The 23,000-nt window shown below is 31.2% G+C and overlaps 1 protein-coding gene across 1 annotated transcript; it reads right to left on the bottom strand.

Annotated features, from left to right (window-relative positions):
* Positions 1-6,070: 6,070 nt before the first annotated feature.
* Positions 6,071-10,870, bottom strand: LOC129309086 (LRR receptor-like serine/threonine-protein kinase RGI3). The gene is made up of 2 exons (XM_054950454.1): positions 7,655-10,870; positions 6,071-6,804 (listed from the first exon to the last, which is right to left on the bottom strand). Exons 1-2 carry the CDS (start codon positions 10,494-10,496, stop codon positions 6,317-6,319), a joined length of 3,330 nt encoding a protein of 1,109 aa, XP_054806429.1. The 5' UTR covers positions 10,497-10,870; the 3' UTR covers positions 6,071-6,316.
* Positions 10,871-23,000: the final 12,130 nt, after the last annotated feature.

Genomic DNA, 23,000 nt, shown 5'->3' with positions numbered 1-23,000 from the left:
CTCAAGGATTTGTTTAAAAATGATAATCAAACAAAAGACTAAGTGGGTTCAACTAAGTTGAGCTGAACATAATTTGGTGAAAAATAATTTTACAAACTAAAACACTAGAAAATAAAGAAAAGCAATTTATTCACACACTTCAAATACAAATTGAGACTTAAGATTATTTAACCCCCTTGTATTTCATAATGCCAAAATTACTTCCTCTTATTAATGCTTTTAATGAAAATAAGTGCTAACCTAGGGTTCTAAAAATACTTAGATATACTCTCTCAAATTATGAACAAGTATTTAGTTAAATTAATTACTCAATCTCTTATTATAATTAATAAAACTCAATTTTAAACACCAACCCTAATGTGGCTATACAAGGCTAGCAAGTATATCTCTATCTTACTAACAAAACTATCCATTCAACATGCAAATATCAAGTTCTTGCACTATTATATCTAAGTTTTACACTCAACCTAACCCTCTCAAGCATCAATTAAATGAATCCAACATTTAAATGGTGGCCAATCACTTAGAAGCATTAAGGAAAGAGTAAAATAAACACATATATATCATTAATCACAAAAAGAGAGGAGGAACTTAATGTTAATCCATATAAGGGTTCCAAATAATCATACAACAAAAAGTTTAACACATCATAATCATCCATAAGTTACATATATACAAAATAATTGGATCCATTTTAGATTACAAGATAGAAAAGGGAAGAGAAATAGAAAAACTAAAGAAAAGGAGCTCCAAATGACTTCAAAACTCCATTCCCTTGCTTCAATCACTTCCAATGCCTAAATCCTAGCACACCTAAGATTTAAATGTGTCTAAAAGTGAAAATAATGCCTTTTGGGTCGATCTCTCTGAATATAAGTGTCATACTCAACCAATTTCAGATTTAATAAAATGTAGCATTTTTTGACAGTAACAAAAGTTACGAACGAAAGTCATGACCTTAAGATGACTTTACCAGTTTTACACTGTTTTTGCAGCTAACAAAAATTATTCACTTTATGCTTGATTTCTTCATCTAAAAGCTTTTCAAAAACATACACAAAACTCCAAAAATGCTTCTAATCAAGTTTTCAACTAAAATAACACAAAATTAGACCCAAAAAATTATCAAACCAAAACTAAGATACAAACCCAAAATAAAATACACATTTTCCTAATTTAAGCAATAAAAATATATATAATTGAGCCAAAATGGATTAAAAAATTAGGGAAAATATGATGAAATAATATGAAATTCTAGAGGTTAACATCTCATTCAACCATTTAGGGACTAAAACCAAGTTCAAAAAGACCTTGTACACTTGATTGATCACAATTTATATCATGCACACATACAAATCAAAATTTGGCCATTCAACAGTCCATTTATGCATCAGGAAACTTTTCTCAACTTGATACAAAAACATTTGTTTGGCCATATTCACCACAAATTCACAAGTTTCTATATACACATCATGTTCACAACTAAATCTTAGCCATGTTACTCATTTCTCCATATATTCACACGTATAAGTTAAGATTTACAAAATCACCATAAGTAACAGATTTAAACATGCATATGTTATCCTATGGCAACTTTTCATATATAAGCATTCACAATATGTTAAGTTCATTATGAAAAATTTGATTCTACACGACTTTATCAATACTAAGCCGGTGTTGAGTTTTTCCCTTTACTCAGCTTACTATTTTGACCTGTAAAAATGTAATCACAGGGTAAGATAATAATTTCAAAAATAGAATAACTTACCACTACTAACTATGGCAAGTAACCAAAAGCAAGCATTGCATAATATACATTTGAACATAGCTAATAATACAGGATTCACTTTGTCAATATCATATTTCACCACTATTCGCCACTTTTATAAGCATGATTGTTACCATCAAAACCTCAAAATCACTCCGACTCAAAACCATAAGCTCACCTTAGACTAATTCACACACTCATTAGCCATGAGCATACATTTAATGGTATAATCACCTAGTTAAAAGTATTCTATCTCACTTTTTGATTATCCCCCATTACCCACCATAGGGTGTCATTGGCTTTAATGCTACATCACTTATGTTAAGGGGTTGAAATCTCCAACACCATGCCCCATATGGGTATTAAAAAGATAATCTCTAACACCGCACCTCAAAGGTACTAAGGAGATACGATTCTCCAATATAACACCCCGTTGAACAATAAAAAAGAATGATACCATATAGATTTTCACTATTTCTCCATACGGGTAAACTACCACCCTTATATCATGCTTCCGTATAAACCACATTTTATATATATATAAAACCATATGTATGTATGTATGTATGCATGTATGTATGTAATCACAAAACACGCAAATCATAAACTCAGTTCTTTAGAAATCAATTGTATACATTAAACCTTTATTTAGCAAACATGCTTATTCTAAAACATTTTTATGCAATAATATTCATACTCCCAAATAGTTACAATAGATAATTTAATAGAAGAAATTATTTCATTACCTCAACTTTTTTGTCATAAAAAAGGTTACCTGTGGATTCAACAATCTCTAATGCTCTCTACAAGCTTCCTTTCTCAACTAACACGTGAAATATGTCACTCTACACATAATTAACACTATTAATCAATTAATAAAATTAACCAAAAACATTTAATTATTGCTTAAAACTACATTTAGTTACTCACTCACTTCCACTTAACCAATTCAGGTCTATCGCCACTCATTTATCACTTTTAGCGATCCTATTTCACATTTACCTAATTTCCACCCCATTTAACCATTGATTTAGGGCCAAATTAAGCTTATAGTTTCAAAACTTTACCGTTCAACCTCAAACCAGTCATAAAGTATTAATTTAACTCCAGAGAACTTTTTTATTACTATAGTGTAAGAAACTAACCCCTTAAATTTTCTTAATTTAATCTTTCTTTAACTTATATTGAGAGAAATTATAGTAAAATTAAAGTTAAGGACTGTATAAGACTTACTTGATAAGCTATTTGTTGAAATATCTTCCAAGCTCCCAAGAATCCTTGCCTTAGTAAAGGATTACTTCCTTTTATCTCCTTTCATTCTTTCCTTCTTTCTCTCTTTTGTTTTCATGAGCTAACCAGGACTTATTTAACAAGTTTCTATGCCATGCGCCTTGGTGCAGGCAACTTGTGCTATGGAGCGTGGCACAATGAGAAAAATCCTCACCACGTGCACACGCTTCATTTCGAGATGAAGTTCTTCCACTCATATTTATTCATTCAGCATCCTAAAGACTCAAATCATTAAATTGTCACTCAAAATTCTAATCACTCACTAATTATTAATTCACCCTTAATTAGCAACTAGTTAACAAGGTTAAAAAATCATGATATTACGGTTTTCCCTCTCCTTTTAAGAATTTTGCCCCCAAAATTCATAAAATACTTAAGCACATATCCTATGAAAATACATGGGAATATTGTTGCCTCATTTAATCCTTTGTCTCCCAGGTAATATCACCAGGAGCCATGCCTCGCTAAAACACTTTCACCAAGTGAATAATCTTATTTCTTGATTGCTTGTCCTCCATATCTGCAATTCGCTCTGGCTCAATTAAATTCTCCTGGAACTTAATTTCTTCTAGTTCTATGACATAAGAGGTGTTTGGTTGGTAAAATAGATTGAAATTGGTTTGATGTTTGTGAATGGCTTCTTGAAATACAACTACTAGAAGATAAAATATTAGAACAAAGGCTTGTAATTTCTTGGCTAGCTGAACACTTTCACTACCTCCCAGATGATGTAAATGATGTACAAATCCAACAATTCATAAGAGCTTACATACCTAGGTTAATTGGTGGGTATTTAATGCCAGATAGGTCAAGTCATAAAGTTTATTTAATATATCTTCCGTTGCTTTAGAATTTTGAAGAAGTTGGTTGCTTTTTCATGGGATTTGCAGTATTAGCATATTTTTATAGAGAGTTATGTAATGCCACCAACCGAGTAAGTAATAGATGGATGCTTAGCATTACTTCACTTATAGGCATATGATCACTTTGTTATGCTTGCACTAGAGCGACCTCCAACTCTAGATATATAAACAGATATCTATCCTTCCATACCCCCTCTTAGGTTTGTGTAATACTTATTTTAGTATTTCATTAATGTGTTTACATTATTTATTTAATCATATAAATTTAATAAGTTGCAAAAATTAATCATAGATGGAAAAATATGGGGTGACCACCTCATTTAAGCACCATGGCATTACAACAATATAAACTTTGGCTCGATGCAATGGCAAAGGATGAGAGAATTCTAAAACTAAATGATTCTGAATTGGTGCAACTTTTAATTCCAAGCTATTGTTTAGTCACACTACAAATTTGGAGGGCTTTAGTTCCCATAATATGCTTTCACATAATAGAATGGTACTATCCTAGTCACATCATGAGACAATTTGGTCTTCAACAACCAATTCCTTTTCCTTCAGTCAGATTGGGGAATGTCCACACATTATAACTTAGGGGAAGAACATCAACAAATTAGATTGAGGAGTATGCAAACTTCATCAATGCATGAAAAGGATGGGAACATGCTATTGTAAAGTCTTTTATATCAAACGAGCTATTGTGCATGTGATGGTATTGGAAACATGCTCAAAGGTGGATTAGCTTAAGAATTGCTGCAACTAATTTTGCAGTAAGTATTCACTATCATTATATTTTTACAATTGATATTCCCATTTCTTAATATATTTTTTAACTAATTTCAAGTAGATATAATGAAAGGTTTATTATAAGATAAGTCTTCAAATCCCTTTAGAAATATCAATAATAGATTATCAAGAAAGGGTTTGTCAAGATCAACACAACATATTACTTGCGTTAAGAGAGTAACACTTCACAATGGTCTCTCAACTTGCTCCACCTATAGTAGATGTGCCATACACACATATTCCTTAAGGTAGACAAAATAGGAGACACTCAATCCCATCACATGCCCCTATCATCCTTGTCCCACTAGTTTAGCTCTCCAGATATTCAACAATTTAGCTCATACACTTTTTTATTTGATGATCCACCGTTATTTGTAGTTGAACACGATGGTTATACATTTGAATATAGAGGGCCCTCGAATGAAATATTCACGACTCCACAGCATTTGATCTCTCCTATAGAGTCTCCTATTTTTTTTAATACCCCACAAATTGTACCAACCACAGAATAGTCAGAATCTCAACACGAAGAGCCTACAAGACAAGAGTGACCATAATGTGTTATAAGAAGACCAAGATGTGACATAGGAAGCCATTGTATATAGATTATATTTTTTAATGTAAAAATATTTAATCTTTAATTATTATAAAAAACAATAGCCTTTTGTTATTATTGACTCATTTTATTATTTTATATTTTTCAAATCATTATCTATTCTACTTCAATCTAATTAATTACAAAAAGCTATCATTATATAAAATAAAAAAAATTTACTTAGTATCTTATCATTTCATTAATCATTATCCCATCAATTATTATTGTAGAAAATAATTTAGTAATCATAAAAATAATCATTTTATAATCATGATTATGCTAATAAAATCAATGATTTGCTAATGATGGATTAGGGTAGGAATAAAATGTGAAAATTGGCTTCAATCAAACTAGGTTGTGTGCATTTCTATCAAATCAATTTTTGGTTCCGTAGCATTTTGAAAAATATTTTTTTATATTTCATTCATTTAAAAATATAAGATATTTTTAATCAAATCTCACCCTCTAATAAAATAGTTACCTATTTTCAAACTAATCCTATCTTTTTCATATTTATCCTTATTAAACACCTTATAATAAATATAAAGTCACTATTAATAAGGATATTTTTGAAAAAAATGTAATGATTACATCTCGAAAGATTAAAAATATTTTATATTTTTTAAGATTTAATTTTTTAAAAAATATTTTATATTTTTAAAGGATGAGAGTAATATCTTAGCAATTATTTTTTTTTTTTATGTAGTATCTAGGCGTTTTTGCCTAGAAGTGCACTCTATATATTATATGATGATAAGGCCCAAGAACTTTCTCGGAGACCAAGAGGAGGAATGGGACATCCGGTCATCCCTCCACTCAAACTGAATTAAACTGCTAATTACTGTACACTCTTGTAATTAAGCTAATCTTGAAAATCAACAACCCGGAATACCCAAATTACCCCTGCTTAATTAAGCTTTACAATTCCATTACCTCAACGGTCATTAACTAACGCCGATCTAACAACTAATCGCTAACTAACTCCTCAACACAGTAATCTCAAGGCACTATATCTCATGCACTCCTTCCTTGCAGAGTAGAAGACGAATAAGCAAGTGACGAAGAATGAGACGAAGGATGGTCAAGAAGCAACAACTGAGCGGGACTGACAGAGGAGGAAGAAGAAGAGTTGGTGGTAGGATTGGGCTTGGGCTTGTGGGCGTCGGGGCCGGCCGGAGGATCGTGGCGGATTTCCCGGAGCAAGGCGGCGACGTCTTTCATGGTGGGACGATCGTCGGGACGAGTGCTGGTGCAGAGGAGGGAGATTCCCAGTGCTTGAAGCATCTCTTGTATTTGTGTGTCTGTGTGGCCTTGAAGCTTTGGATCCACAATCTCCACAGGGTCCTTCTTCTTCTTCAGATGATCTCTCACCCAATCTATCACATGTTGCCCTTCACCAAACGACGCGTCCACCGGTCGTTTCCCTGTTATTATCTCTAAAAGTACCACTCCGTAACTATACACGTCGCTCTTCTCTGTTATCTTCAACATGCAGCCATATTCTGACAGCACAATACAAACAAATTCATTTCCAGTCCAAACAAAGTTATTGAATTTTCATGTTTTCTCATTTTTTTATTTGAAAATGATGATAATAGAAGAAGAAGAAGAAGAAAATATCCTAGCTGGGTGAATAATGGTTAATGAAACAGAAGATAGTAAAAGCAGAATAATAGATCATTGTTGTGTTAGCATATCTTTCGCTTTTCCGATGAGAGAGATCGTTTGGAAGTAATTATTGTGCATTCATGTAAATTTGCGTCAAGTACATAAGTTGTACAAAGAATGAGTCCAAAAACGTCAAGGCAATAATGAACCAAACCACAAGGCCACCACAAGCCCTGTTTTCTGTGTTCAACTGTTCATTAAAGATGGCCGTGTGATGAATTTCTCAATCATGATAATTTAAAATATTTTTATTATATATAGAGTATTTCATATGGCCTGAAAAATGTTACCGTTGCTCAAAATTAAGTATAACTAAACGAACAATATATAAGTTTTAAAATGAACAAAATACCCTTCAGAAAAAGAGCAAAAAAAAAATCAAATCTCATTTCACTTTTTAAAAAAAGTAAAATAATTCTCTTAAGCATCGTGTTTGAAGTTGAACTAAGCCAAGAATTCCATCGTCACGCAATTCACTACCAAAATTTTCCCGTCTAGTTCAAAATTATTTCACTAAATTACAGCAGGCGAATCTATAATTGAAATTCAGCTCAACCCAAAAAAAGATAGCATATCATGCAGTTCTCTGTGTATCAGAAAAACTGTTTGAAAATAATGGCAAATCAAATTTATGCTCTATTATTTTTCCTGCTGCTAAAATCTGTTAGGCCCACGTTAACTTACCTGGCGCAATGTAGCCGTAAGAGCCAGCGAACTGGGGATTCACGGAGAAGGAAGCGTGGTCGTCGTGTACAAATCTGGCAAAACCAAAATCTGCGAGGCATGGCTCGTACCTGTCTCCTAGCAAAATGTTGTGCGCTTTTACGTCCCGGTGCAAGATAGCAGGCACGCAGTCATGGTGTAAGTAAGCTAAGCCTTCCGCCACGCCTAGTGCTATCCTGAACCGTGTCTCCCACTCGATTAATCCTGTGCACCCTTCGTGTAAAAGTGTATCCAGGTTACCGTTCGGTAAATAATCATAGAACAGTAACTTCGTCTTCTGGTTCGCCGCCCAGCCCAATAGCCTCACGATATTACGGTGTCGTATTCTCGCCAATGTCGCTATCTCCGACGAGAACGCCACCGCTGAGAATTTCTCCGACGATCGGAGCCTCTTCACGGCCATGTCTAACCCCGCTGGGATGTTCATTCTGTAAACCACCCCGGATCGGCCTCGACCGATGACGTTTCCAGCCGTGAGACACTTCGCCACGTCAGAAATTGACAGGTCGAGTTTCTGGTATACTGTCACCTCCCATGGTGGGCCCATCTCCAAGTCGCTATCCCTCCCATCGAGGTCGAGATCGTTACCGTGGCCCCTTTGTCGTCGTTTTGCCGCGACGACGACGTACAGCGCCGCCAAGAGGAGAGCACATGCGGTGCAAAGTAGGGCCACCATAGCTATACGCGCCGTCTTCGCGCGCCTGCCTGAACGACTTCCAGAATCGTCTTCTGCACACCGGTTTACGGAGAGGCAGAGCGAAGGGTTGCCGGCGAGCATATTTAGAGGAAGTTTTGCGAAAAAAGGCGTGTCCGGGATGCGGCCGGAGAATCTGTTATACGAGATATTGAGGACGACAAGATTTTGGAGGCCCGCGAGATAGCGAAGGTTGCCGTTGATCTCGTTGTGGGAAATGTCTAACATGCCCAGCTTAACCAAGCCTGAAAACTCCTGAGGAATCTCGCCGGAAAGTTTATTCCAGCTTAGATTCAGTGCAATTTCAAGACCCGGAATATTACCAAGACTACCGGGAATATTGCCGGAGAAATTGTTGCAGCTGAGATCCAGCAACTGAAGCTTCGAGCAGGAACCGAGTTGACCCGGAATTGATCCAGAAATATGATTCTTTCCAAGAACCAGTTTTGTGAGTGAACCAAGCGATCCTAGTTTCGGGCTTAGTGTGCCTTCAATCATGTTATTGGAGAAGTCAATAAATTGCAGGGAGACAAGCTCACTCAGACTCTCCGGCAAGCTCCCGGCGATCATATTGGAATGAAGGTCCACAAACGCGAGATTCCTGCAGCCTGACGTCTCTTCCGGAATGACTCCGGAAATCCGATTGTTTGCAAGATCCAAAAAATTCAAGTTTCTCAGATTCCCAATCTGTGGGGGGATGCTCCCTGTGATCTTATTATTGCTCGCCCGGAACCGAATCAAAGACGAACAATTTCCAATTTCAGATGGCATGTTTCCGGAGAGATTATTAGAAAGTAGCAAAAGCTTGTTGAGATTCTTGAGCTCGAATATGCCCTTCGGTATGGGACCCGTTAGTGCATTCTGTGACAGATCCACAGCCTCCAGGTTTTGGCAATTCGAAAGTGAAGATGGTATATTTCCTTCGAGCTTGTTATGCCACAGGAACAACAACGTCAGATTACTAAGGTTTCCCAATTCAGAAGGTATCGTCCCCGTGATTTGATTGTTGTCCAGTTCAACATGAGTAAGTTGCTCACAGTTCCCTAGGTCTGTAGGAATCCCCCCTGAAATCTGGTTTTCGCTGAGTTGGAGTTCTTCCAAAGCCGTCAAATTTCCAAAACTCTTGGGAATGCTTCCTGTAAGCGAGTTCATTGAGATGTCAATGACCGATAACTGGTAGCAATTCCCAATTTCTTGTGGGATGGTTCCAACCAAATTGTTCTGCCACAAAAGAAGATTCTTGAGATTCCTAAGATTTCCCAATTTGCTGGGCAATGATCCGGTGAGGGAGTTCTCGTACAAATAAATGTTCTGAAGTTCAGTGCAGTCACCGAGTTCAGGAGGAATCTGACCAGAGAGGAGGGAAGTGTAAATTGCAATGGTGTTCAGCTTCTTGAGAAGACCAAGAGTAGGTGGGAGAAATCCTGAGATACTTGTTTCAGCTAAACCCAACATGACCAATTTGGTACAATTTCCTATTTCTTGAGGCAAAGCACCTTCAAGGTTCTTGTTTCCACCAGCACGAATCACTTGCAGATTCTTCAGATTCCCAATCGTTGAGGGAATCTCACCACTTAGCTGATTATCATATAAGATCAGCCTCTCCAACTTTGTGAGGTTCCCAATTGCAATTGGAATCGACCCCTCAAGCTGGTTTGAGTTCAGGTGAAGTTCTTGAAGCTCAGGCAAAAAGCAGAGCTCGCTTGGGATCTCACCAGTCAAGGCATTGTCACTCAAGTCCAAGTAGGTGAGGCTTGCAAGTGAGCCTATCTCTTTTGGGATTGAACCAGTGAGGTTCGTCCCAATAAGGATAAGCTTGGTCAAGGAACGCAATGAGGTGAAATTAGAAGGAAGGCTTCCAAGCAAATCAACATACCTCAGATCTAATTGAACAACCTCGTTCTTGAAGTTGCAGCTAACTCCAAACCAACCACATGGAACATCGTCAGTTGGGTTCCAATTACTCAGCACCTCCAAGGACCCGTTCAGGGTCGTCTTCCATGAAACAAGAGCTTGCCCTTGTGGGTTAACAGAAGAAGCAATAGAAGATTGGGAATGAAGTAAAAGAGCAGTTACTAGGAAGAAGAGGGTCCATGGATTTTCAGGCATTACAACTAATCAACTATATTGCTGCTACGAACTCCAATGAGAGAACAGAGAGAAAGGTTGGAGCCTAGGGAGGAGGAACAACGAGAAGGAACCAAATCATGTCATGTGGGCTACTTCGTTTTTTTCAAGAGTCATATGTATGCATATACAAGTTGGAAAAGAGAAAAAAGAAACGAAAAAAGACCCAAAATCTCCGGATCCAAGAAACCAGCTAGGCCATGATGCTTCGTGCAAGAGAGAAATGGAATTTAAGATGGTCTGTTTTATAAAATTATCATACAGGTATTTGTTTATGTTGTGAAGAAGAAAGGAGTGGGTGGGAGGATTATAACTGTTTTCTAATTTGACAGTGAGCAGCAACAGGGGTGGGGTGGGTGAGTGGCTCTCTTTCCAAATGTTAGTTTTAATATGAACCGTTTATCTTTTGATGTAGCCTTGAATATATCTGGTTTTCTTTTTTCCTTTTTCGCTTGACATTTTTTCCCTAACTAAATTAGACGAATTTGCAACAAATTAAAAATTGTGGGCTAGGGAATGAATTTTGTCTGCTACGATGCCTACGAACGTTGTCTGAAACACCTTTGGTCTCATAGCAGAATTCTCATTGGATTTATATTCTATGTTTTTTATACGTAGCTATTGCTTGCTTGTACGTTGATACATCCTTTTAACCTCTTCTATTATTGTGCCCAATGAAAAAACGATTAATAATTTTCAAGCGAAAAAAAATTAAAAATAGCCGAAAAAATAAATTTTAATCATGTACTACAGACACACACACATTCGTATTTTTATTTTCTATATTCACGGCAGAGATACACTTTGAATTATCGTCTACTTTGAGTTGGCAGTGTTTGGCGAGAGCAGTAAAGCGGTACAATGAGATAAGCTTGATCGGCCTTTTTTTCTGGCCTTAGGTGAAGAAAAGGAAGTTCCCGGGAACGCTTTCCCATAATCACAGACTCTCACATTTTGAAAAGCTGCGAGATAACTCGCACCAGAAAGTATTTAAGCACTGAAATTTTCGATCAAGGATGAAGGATCTGCCCTGAATGAATCTGATCTTATCTGGCTATCAAATTAATTTTTCTATGACCTTCTTGTGTGGACTTGGAATTTTAGAAACCACAATATAAACTGACAAGGATTTAAAAATAAATGCGACTAGTAGTGTGCATGTTGACGCGCACACACATGATGCGATCTATGACAGCGTCTATTTGTCTTGAGAATCTGAGAATAATTTAAGACTTTATCATCTTCTCATAAATCTGAAATGTTTATGAAAGTCGCGGGGAAAGATGAACGGTAGTGAAGGTGGAAGAATTATAAACAAAAAGAGGAGGATGCATATTTATAAATTACTTTTTTAACATATTTTACACTGAAATCAAAATGAGGAGGATGCATGTGGTATTTACTTTCTTTTCTTCTATTTATAATTATAAGGTGGAGAGAAGAAATTTTTTAATCTTATTTATAAATCATATTATTAAATTTATATTACAAACTTTTTCGTTTATCTTCAATATTAGCATTGGTAATTATAAAATATGTATATTTTACCAACAAGTAATAAGATCTAGTGGAAGCTAAGGACTTATCTTTCACAACATAGCAAACTAATTTTTGAATCCCTATTAAGCAAAATGTTCATATTTAATACTCAATTGTATATCGAACATGAATATTTCTAATAGGAGGACATATGTACAATAAAAAAAGCACACATGTTTAATAAAAACAAAAGTAAAAACTTATTAAATTTTTAAATAACATTAACGAGTTTTAATTTTCTTGTTTCACTTAAACATATTAAAAATGATTTATAAATAACAAGAATTAAAAAGGTGGGAGCGGATTAGAGGGGGTGTGAACGTGATGATATGGATTAAGTGGGGATCACGTGATGCCGCGTGACAGTGTGAGGATATGAACATAGAGAGAGAGGGAGGATTCAGAAATGTTAAAAAAGAGAAGAGTGGGAATCTAGGCACGAGCTTGCTCATACAAACAGCAGAAGCAGCACATGAGAGACATTTCTAGCTGTTAAAAAAGGCATAGCAAGTAACAAGCCATCGTGTACGACAGCTTTTCTTATCTGCATCTCCAGCTCCCTTTTCTTTCTCCAAATTACATCTTACCCTTCTTTTTCATGTGAATCATAATAATATATCCCTGATTGTTCATAATTATATTTCTGAAACACATTTTCTTTTCATGTATTTTTGTATCATTTGTATTGATTTATTAGCAGGTCTTAAAAAAGATTCCTAGATTATAAGAAAATAACTTTGTGACAACATTTGTTGGTTGATAGACAAAAATGATCAATAAGACCCATGGGTGTGTGCTCAAATTCCCCCAAACCGTCCAAAGCTTCGCATGATGAGTGTTACTCCTTCAAAAGAAAATCCTGTGATGGCTAGCTTGGATCTAAGTCTCTAATGATCCATATCTTAGAATATCTCACTGTGGCGGTCTTTGCAATTGGATAATTGAGCTGTCTCAGATCAGCTCTCATTCTCGTTAGTTAATTTGTCAACAAAAATTTCTCAAGCAACAAGTGAAGTTGTGGAAGGGCCAAAACCTTAAAAATGGAGTCCAGTGATTACTTGAGAGAGGCATTTTTGTAAAAATAACGATGGAAATTCATGGAAGGGACTAGCTCAAGAAGTTGAGTTTAGCATAAAGAATAACATAGTAAATTAATATTTGAATCCTGTTAAAAAAGTGCTTACATATAAATCTGACCATGTTTTAAACAAGACAAAACTTCAATAGAAGAATACCTATATAAAATTAAAAAAAAACCAAATATTTATGAAAGTTTGCAATATTTATACTCTCTTCAATTCTATATATAGGATAGTTTGGGAGATTGTTTTGATATTCTAATGTAGGCCCTTAATTTTCTCTCTCATATCTATTAATTTTTCTTAAACCATCTATAGGTTGATTCTTATATAATGATAATATTTTAATGTAATTAAAACGAGAGATAATTTTAGAAATACTAGTACATATTTTTTTTACAAATAATTAACTTACCTGATTTCTTTAACCCATTAATTAATTATATAAATTACATTTAGGCTTGATTTGGATGCTAGGAGAAATGGAAAAAGAAAATAGGAAAGGGGAGAAAAATAGAAGAAATTGTCAAAAATAGTGAATGCTTATATTATTTTTAGGATTTTAGGACTTGTTTGGTAATCTGTTTTGAAAATAGTTTTCTATTTTTCAAAACAAAATAATAAAAAAATTTATTTGATTATGTATTTTTAAAGAGTATTTTAGAGAATAAAAAAAATAAAAAACAACTTTCAGGTGTTCTGAAATTATTGTTCTAGGAAACAAGAGAGAATAAAAAAAACACCTATTTTCATTAATTTTTTTTGTTCTTAAAACATGTTTTATAAATTATTAATTCTCAAAATAATAAAATAAAAATAGTTTTAAACGACTCCATTTCCTCTTATATATCTTTCTTTCCTCCCTAATTTTCTCTCCATCCAAAAAGGAAGGGTTAGAATCAAAGAAAGGAACAAAATGTTCTTCTAATTTGTTGCTGAGATATTTGATAACGAAGGCAGTGTAAGAGTAAGTAACCGGCTACTTCCCCGTCTAGATCCGTCGGCATGTATTATTAATGATAACAAATAAGTAATTAAATTTTGGGTGATCCATTATTTATGTTGAAAGTTAATCTTTGAAATAAAATGACAACAATATCATCTCAAGGGGACCTTGAAAGTTCGACGAAACGGAGTGAATGGAACTGCTGAGCCTGAAAGGAAGAAAAGTAAATTAAAATTTGAAGAAAATAATAAAACAGAAGATAAATTATGTGGTATATATTGGCACTGTGTGTTAGCTTTTTGGTTGGAGGCCTGTAATTCACAGCACCAACTTTGTTTTCCTTTTCAATCATTTTCGTTAACGGTTTTGGTCTTTTCTCCTCCATGTTGTTTTACTGTTAGCTCTGTTGGAACCCACGATCCAGCCATTCTTAGTATTGTTCACAACTTTTTCCAATAATATATGCCACGCTGACTGCCAGATATTTTTCATTTGATGAATTTGTAATGTGCATATAATCAATAATAACACGTTATTTATCATCATTAACCTCAAAATAATTCAACAACAATATTAATAGAGGTGGAGGCTCTTCAAATTAAACATGTGTTTCAGTGTTTGTAGGCTTTTCAATTTACTTGGCTTGCTTAATTTGAAACGTTTGCTAAATGGAAAATAAACACACTATTTTACTTTACTTTTTTTATATTTTTGATAACGCACCTACTGTTTTACTTTTATTGGCCCTTAGGTTGACCTTGCTGCTATAAATGGATTACTTTAGTTTTGGCCTTAACCATAGACTAAAGTGAAGGGATTCAAAAACTAATTAAAACAATCATTTCAATTTGACAAGAAATATAACTAGAAGAGTTAAGTACGGGAATCATATTGTTGATATGACCATATTTTGGTGGAGTTGAGATCATCTACAATATTTAGAGCTTGCAAATAAGGTAACTCTGTCTTTTCTTTATATTTTATACTCATGTTAACAATATAATTAAAAAAAATTAAATGACAAATTAACCCTTAAACTATAGGTTTAAAAGTATCCAAGATGCATTCCTTAATATATTCATCATTAGTGCAATAATGTTCCCTTTCAATTTTAAAAATTATCAAAAATAATCTAAAAACTTATAAAAAATAACCCAACATTAAAAAGAATTAAAAAATAACCCAATATTGCCTCTATCGTTAATATTGGTTAGCAATGGAGGTAATGTTGTGCCGTTTTAAAAAATAAAAAGGGAGTATTGCATTAAAAATGATTTTAGTCTCAGACACTTCTAAATTTATAGTTTAAAGGTCAATTTTTTATTTAATCCAAAAAAATTAGTTAATGAAAATATAATGAACATTGTGGATATATTAAATTTAATCAAGAGCTGTTTAAATAATAAAATATATAACATTATTGTTTGTAATGCTTCAACCAAGAGGACGATGGTTCTTAGCAAAGGTCAACTTTACAATTTTTTTTAAAAAATGTTCATAAATAATTCTACTCTCTTCAATTTGTTTGTTTGTTTGTTTTCATTTCTTTGCTTTATTTGACATAATTTTATAAATAATTTTTGAAAGATAAATAATCTGTGTCCACAACTTTTTAACTGTGGAGAAGAGAGATCACGGGAGATTCCAAGACATGAAATTTCCATCTTCAATTGATTGATTAAATGATGAAACTCAGTTAGCTCCTTCTTGCTTATTCTTTGTGCATGTGTGGGTCACGTGCACGTGCGGAAGCTTAGTACATGAAATCATTGTTGACACGACCATTACTTTATCTTGATAGCTCAGTAAATAGGTCCAAATCACATTAAAACATAATGCTTTAATTATATTGGTGTGATTGAACCATAAGAAAAGAAAAGAAAAGAAAATTAGTACGTTCGGACTATGTAAGTGATCATAGCTTGTTATTATATAAATATCCAATTAGTCAATCACACAGAACGTCTTTTGTAAATTAATTTATCGGCCATCAATTGATGTAACCATCACTATAGCATTCAAATTGTTGATTTCTTCTTTTGTTTGAGAATAATCGAAAAGGCAGATTCACTTTTGTAGTGCTCAAGCACTAGTAATTGCACGTTCTTGCTCCTTTAATTTGTGCTGTGTTCCTTTGGAAGTGACAAAGTGGCTTTTGAGTATTAAAATGTGAAGTTGTAGCTCTTACACAAACAATGGAAGACCATTGTTGTCCCTTGTGTGTGTGTGCTGTAGCTCTTATATATACAATGGAAGACCATTGTTGTCCCCCGTGTTGTGTAGTGTGCGTGTGCGCGCATATATAACAAATTATATCAGTAGTGAGCCATATGTACACTAAGAATACCATATTCAAATCTTGCCATATTGGGATATCATACATATGAATAAAGCTTTTGACTCCAATATTGTCAATTATTATACACCCAAGAATCATTATATATGTACACATGTAAAAGTAGCACATATAAATAGGTAAGATTGTGTCTATATATGTACAAATAATCTATATGATGTTGTTTACCTCCAATTTATACTATTTCATTGAAGGCACAAGCTAAGTCCGTCGTTCATTTTATTTTTTGGTCAAAAAACATTTCGATAAGTTGGGTTTCAAAAATTTACCGAGATCAAGATATGTCTCCAGAATCTAGATTCAGGGAATGTTTATAGAAATATTTACAAATTACTTTTCAACAACATCCTCACATCGATAGTGAAATTTGAACTCACAATTTACAGGTTATGATGATCAACCAAATTCTAACTAATTGAGTAAATCTTTGTTATTCACGTTCTAGTTTAATTGAGACAAAGTTAATGATATTTTCAATAAATTTTATTTTGCTATATGTGATGTAATTTTCAATCAAATTACTTCTCTATTATCTAAACACTAGAGTAAACTATCAAATGAACACTACAAAAAATTATTAAAATAGAGATAGAAATTAGAGACAGCCTAACTATTGTCTCTAATGAAGACGGAAATAAAGACTAATTACATTTTTAGAGATGAATTTAATTTAAACATATTTAGAGACAACTTATATAAGTCTCTAAAAAAAGTATCGCAAAATTCATCTTGACTTTTGTCATTATTTATTAAAAATTTAATTTTAAAAAATTAAAATATTAGAGATAAGTTTAGAGATGAATAAATTATCCTAAACTAGCCATCTCTAAATCCGCCTCTAATATTAATTTTTATTTTCTTAAGTTTAGATACTCCCTACGTTTTAAATTATAAGACACACTTTTAGAAAAAATCTTATATACCAATAAACTTTATTAAATATATTTAACAATCTTATATTTTCAAAGAAAAAATATAAACTTTTAAAAATAACTATCATTTAATATATTAAAAGAGAAGTGATGGAGATTAATTATAAAGAGAGAAAGGGTAATATTGAAACTGGTGTATTTAATGAAACTTTAATCTATTTAAAGTGTCTTATATTTTTGAAATAAAGAAACTCATTCAAAAGTGTCCTATAATTTGAGATGGAGGAAGTGCTTAATTTGAGACATATTTTTTTTATGCATTTAGAGAGAAAAATTTAACCATCTCTAATTTACTCTCTATATTTCTTTAAAATTTCATAATTTTATTTTTATTAATTTAACGATGAAATTAGAATTGATTGAAATAAATATATTAGAGATGAAATTATTTTTATTTCTCAATGAGTCTCTAATTCAAAATAGAGATAAATTTAGAGATGGAGTCATATTTTAATTTTTGGATTATCAATTCTTTTGATACATGTTTGAAATATTTGAAAATGTAAATTAATTTTAAAAGATATAGAAAAAATTTCATCATTATTTAGTGAGCTTCTCATTCAATACAAACAACAAAAACTTGATGTTTGTATTCAAAAACATTTATCTTCAAAATTTATAGAGTATTTAAAAATATTTTACACATCATTTAAATATTTCTCTTCTTTTTTTCTTTTTTTCTAAGTTTAATCATTCTCATTTTTTAAATTTCTATTTAGTATTCATTAATTTATTCTATAACTATAATTGATTGAACATTTTGTCTCTTTTGTATTATTCATATTTTCCTTTAGTACTTTTTAAATTTTTAATAAATTTTTTACCAAATAACAAAATTGTCTTGAAAGAAGTCACTAACAATATTTTATAACAACACATTAAAATAAAAAAATAAAATTAAAACCTCAAAACATTTATGAAATTGAATATTAAGAAGAATTAATAAAAATACATTTGAAATGACTATAAATAATATTTATACAACTAAAATTAATTATTTTAGTTCAAAATATCATTTTTTATGTTAATTTTGTGTGTGTGTGAATAATGCTCATTTTCACCATAAGAAGGGAAAAATAAAATAAATTTTAAAGTATATAAGAAAATAATTTATTTATTTATATATAGTATAACTTAAAATCATATAAATAAAATAATATTTATTTTATGATAAATAGAATAAAGTATTAATATATATATATATATAGAACATATTTATAAGATTTTAAATTTTAAATTTATTCCATATTAAATAAATTTGATAAAGATAATTTTTAAACACAAAAATTCATATAAATATATTTAATTTAAGTATTTTTTTTAAAAAGTTATTAAAAATGGAAATAAAATTTATTTGTAAGAAAATAATGGGAAACATTTAACCATTTTGGGAGAAAATAAAAATTTAATGATTTATTTCTTAATTTTTGAGAATAATATGGAGAAGATAAAAGTAAAATATATTTAATAAAAGATGAAATAACACATATGTTTAAATAAATTATATACTTAATTATTTTTATATTAAAAATTCGTTTCATTTTCCTATAAAAATAATATTTTATTAAAAATATAATATAAATGGCTATATAAATAATTTTATCATATTAATAATTAAAAATAAAATAAAATATATGTTTATCTTCTTAATAATATATTATTATATATATTTATGTAGGTAACTAACATATATTTAATTTCAGATATAATAATTGTAGGTGTATTTCAATTCAACTGATAAATAAAAAGGACTTAAGGCTTGAAAGGTGAAAGGTGGCATCAGCTGATTCACACGTGGCAGGTGACATGGTAGTAAAAACTTAAAGAATTTATTTTTTATTTTTGAGAGATGGATTTAGAGACTATTTTGTGTCGTCTCTATCATTTTATATAATTTTTAGATCATTTTATAGCAATGAATTTTTCATAAAAATTAAAGATGACATTTTTTATTTAAAGACAAAATAAATTCGTCTCTAATCAGTGATGACTTAAAGAATTCATCTCTAATTATTTAGTAAAACATCATGATATTCATCTCTATTTGTTTAGAGACGAATTTTTTACTGTTGGAAATGAATTATTGGATATCTCTAAACAATGTTTTTTTTCATGCAGTGGAAAAACTTGTATGGGAAGCAACTAATGGTGATATAATTGTCGGCATATCCTGTTGTATGTGCTGGTGAATATATATATATATATATATATATGGATATGAGAGACGAATACAAGACAAAATTGAAATATCAGTCTGGAAATTCGTTTTTCTTAATCAATCAATTAAATTTGGTGAGATGGATCCCTTGTCATGATTTTCTTGAGAATACATTTTTAAGGTTTCGTGTCATTGTCTTCCTCTTACTTCTCAACAACCCAAGTGGATAGCTCATGCCCTACATCTTCATCTGCCTTCGTCGCATTTCTGATTCTTCAAATTAAAACACTGCAGCATCAAAGCTTGCAAACTAATATTACTTCTTACGCTTATTAATGTACACGCGCTCATGGTGTGAATGAACTACACATATTTTCGATAAATTGTCCCGATGATCATAATTTACACAAGACTTGCATGTTATATATCATTTTTATCTTTTATATTGATGTAACAATAATTAGTTAACGTGCATAGATCTTTTTCATACATATAACATAATATTGTATTGAATTTAATATATATATATATATATGTGTGTGTGTGTGTGTATGTATATGTATATGTATATTAATGATTTGATGAGTGAAAATCCGGTGCAACTTGTGAACGATATAGTATATATTAAGCTTGACATATGCACGTTGCGTACTTGCGTTTGTGTTTTTATCGATCTCTGCAATCATAATCATACATTGGCTCTTAAACTCCTCTCATTCTTTCATTTTTTAATAATTACATTTAGTTCTTTCATGATTAAAATAAAGAAGATGATTATTTCAAAGCATCGATCCAGTGCTCGAAGACATATGATTGCGAGTGTAATCATAAGGGTACCGTGTGAATAGAAAGTCAGCCAAAAATAACATTATAAAGTCCATATAGGTTAATTATTATGTGATGTGTTTGCAACCAAAAAAAACAAAAACAGAGAGAGATTAGTGTGTGATATAATATGATTTTTCCTAGATTTATTAATCATTAATTATTTTTGTTTGCAGTTGTACAAATAATTTCTCGAAATGATTTGTTAAGAATAATAAAGATGGAAAATAACTTCTGAAAATAAAGTTTAGCTACTAACTATCAAACCGTCAACAATTATATATTAATTGTAACATTTTTTAAAATATGATAATTAAGTACTCCTTCCCGTCATATATATAAATCGCTTTCTAGATGGAATTCATGATTCTTTTTATAAGTAGCTTTGCATTAAAAAATAGATTATTAATTACTTTCTTCCAATCTTACCCTTTCACAATTTCAATTAGTAGAGAGTAAAAAAATTATATGAGAAAGAAAGTATTTTTAAAGATGATGCATTTAATAAAGATAAGTCGAAAAAAATTTTCCTTTTTTAGACAATAGCTTTTTTAGTTCAAAAATATAAGCAATTTTTAAAAAAATTTGCATATCAATAAAGTCCTCATTCTCTTAAAAACATATATATTATTTTTCCTTTTTAACTTTTAATACTATTATTAATACACTTCATGATGAGTGAAAGATAAATTTATATAAAGATTTAGGTTAATAATTACAAGGGATAAAATAAAAAATATTTCTATGTGTACTAAGTTGCTAATATTTTAAATCAAGATTAATTGAGAGAAAACTTGCTCACTCCATTAAAAAATATAAGACATTTTTAAAAGGTTGGATGTTTAAAAATATAAAATATTTTTAATCTTTTAAGGTGTAATCATTACTTTCTTTTTTAAAAGCATCCCTATTGAATAAATTACTTGATATTTATTTTAGAATGAAATATTTTATTAAATAAGGATAAATATAAAAAAAATAAAATTAGTTTAAAGACAAGTCATTATTTTATGGAGAGGTAAAATTAAATTAAAAATATATTATATTTTTTAATAGAGGTAATATGTTTTAAATTAAATGAGTAATCAATATCCATATCAATAATCAATAATTTAACTATTTTTCATTGATTTTGATAGAGTAGTTAAAGAGCCACTTATAAATGGGAGGGATGGTAACGATTACCCTTGAAGTAATCATCATTATATTCACTTTAGTAGGATCATTACTCCCTTCTCAAATTCTCTTTTACAACGTAACAATGTAACATGCAACATCTCATGCCACTCATAATTTTCATATATTTTTATTTTTCTCAAAATTAATTTATCACGCACAAGTGACCCCCAAAAGTTAATATTAATTAAACCGTTCCTTTAAGTTGCAAAATTGTTGAACTTAATTAATTAAGATTCTTCATCTTAATTCTCATCAGATGCAGAAGATTGTATATTAACAAGGAAAAATATAATTTTTAGTCCCTATAATTTGATCAGATTTTACTTTTAATTTTTTTAGTTTTTTTAGTGTTTTTAATTCTTATAATGACTAAAACAATTGAAAAATAAAAACTATAGAAATCTAAAAAATTAATCTCACCCAATCTTTTTGAAACTATAAAAATTGACAATATTAAAAAGACTAAACAGATTAAAAGCTAAGTTTAATAAAATTATAAAGATTAAAGATTATGTTTTTCCTATTAACAATGCAAGCTGTTCAAATCACCTTGAACGAAAAAACCCAAATTATCTTGTCTTTTTTTTCCCCTCCCAATCGTAATCTCTTGTATAGCCAATATATCATTTTATATATCAATCAAAATCTATAGAAAACCACGTGCAATTGGTTAAGTGGTTTGATAATTATTTTTCTTAAAGAACGTCAATGTATAGAAAAATTTGTTGCTGTGAATGCTTTACTCTCACATGTTCTTTCTCGACTTGATATGCAACCTATACAAAATTTATTAAAAGTCTAATTATTCACGGGTCGTAAATAATATGACTTGCATTAAATTTTGTGCTTAACACGAGCCTCGTATATAGTTGGTCACTTTGTTTAGAGGTTCCCCCCACCCCACCCCAAACTGGCGTTTAGAGTTTTTATTAAATGCATGCTACTTTATAATACTCAACCATACATTAACTATTTTTAGGCTATCTTATCTATAGCTGTGATGGGCTCAACCCTTTTAAGCTCAAAAATAATTAAAGTCAGGCTTCTACTTTAAAAAATAATAATAATTTGAGCTTAAAAGGGTTAATCCTTTTGAACTCTAAAATAAAAGAGCCGGCCCTTTAAGCCTTTTTATTTTTTTAAAAAAATTATAATATAAAAAATAGAAGATTAAATATATAATCAAAAGAAATGAATATATTAGACTCATTCATCCCTCCTTTATTCATTCATTAAGATTTAGTTAATAATGTTAGCCAAGTCTAATTTTTATTAGTATTAATTTTGATATTGCTATTTGATATTAAACCTAATTTTTATTTATTGTGGTGTAAATTAATTTAAATTTATTATTTAAACTTAATTTTATGTATAATAACTTTTTTTAAGATTATAAATATATTTTTTAAAATTTTAAATTAAAAAAAGTATAAAAAAAAAGAGCCAAGGCCTTGAGGGCCAGTCCTTCAACC

The sequence above is a fragment of the Prosopis cineraria genome, unplaced genomic scaffold (genome assembly GCF_029017545.1).
Source record: "Prosopis cineraria cultivar Desert tree isolate PC_DT_omini unplaced genomic scaffold, ASM2901754v1 PC4, whole genome shotgun sequence".
Taxonomy (NCBI): Eukaryota; Viridiplantae; Streptophyta; class Magnoliopsida; order Fabales; family Fabaceae; genus Prosopis; species Prosopis cineraria.
The sequence above is the reverse complement of the archived record's forward strand: the minus strand, read 5'-3'. Positions and strand labels throughout refer to the sequence as shown.

Coding starts and splice junctions, on each gene's coding strand:
- LOC129309086 (XM_054950454.1), bottom strand. CDS start 10,496: ATGCCTGAAAATCCATGGACCCTCTTCTTCCTAGTAACTGCTCTTTTA. Junction 6,805..7,654: donor TTACGGCTACATTGCGCCAG/GTAAGTTAACGT, acceptor TTGTGCTGTCAG/AATATGGCTGCATGTTGAAG.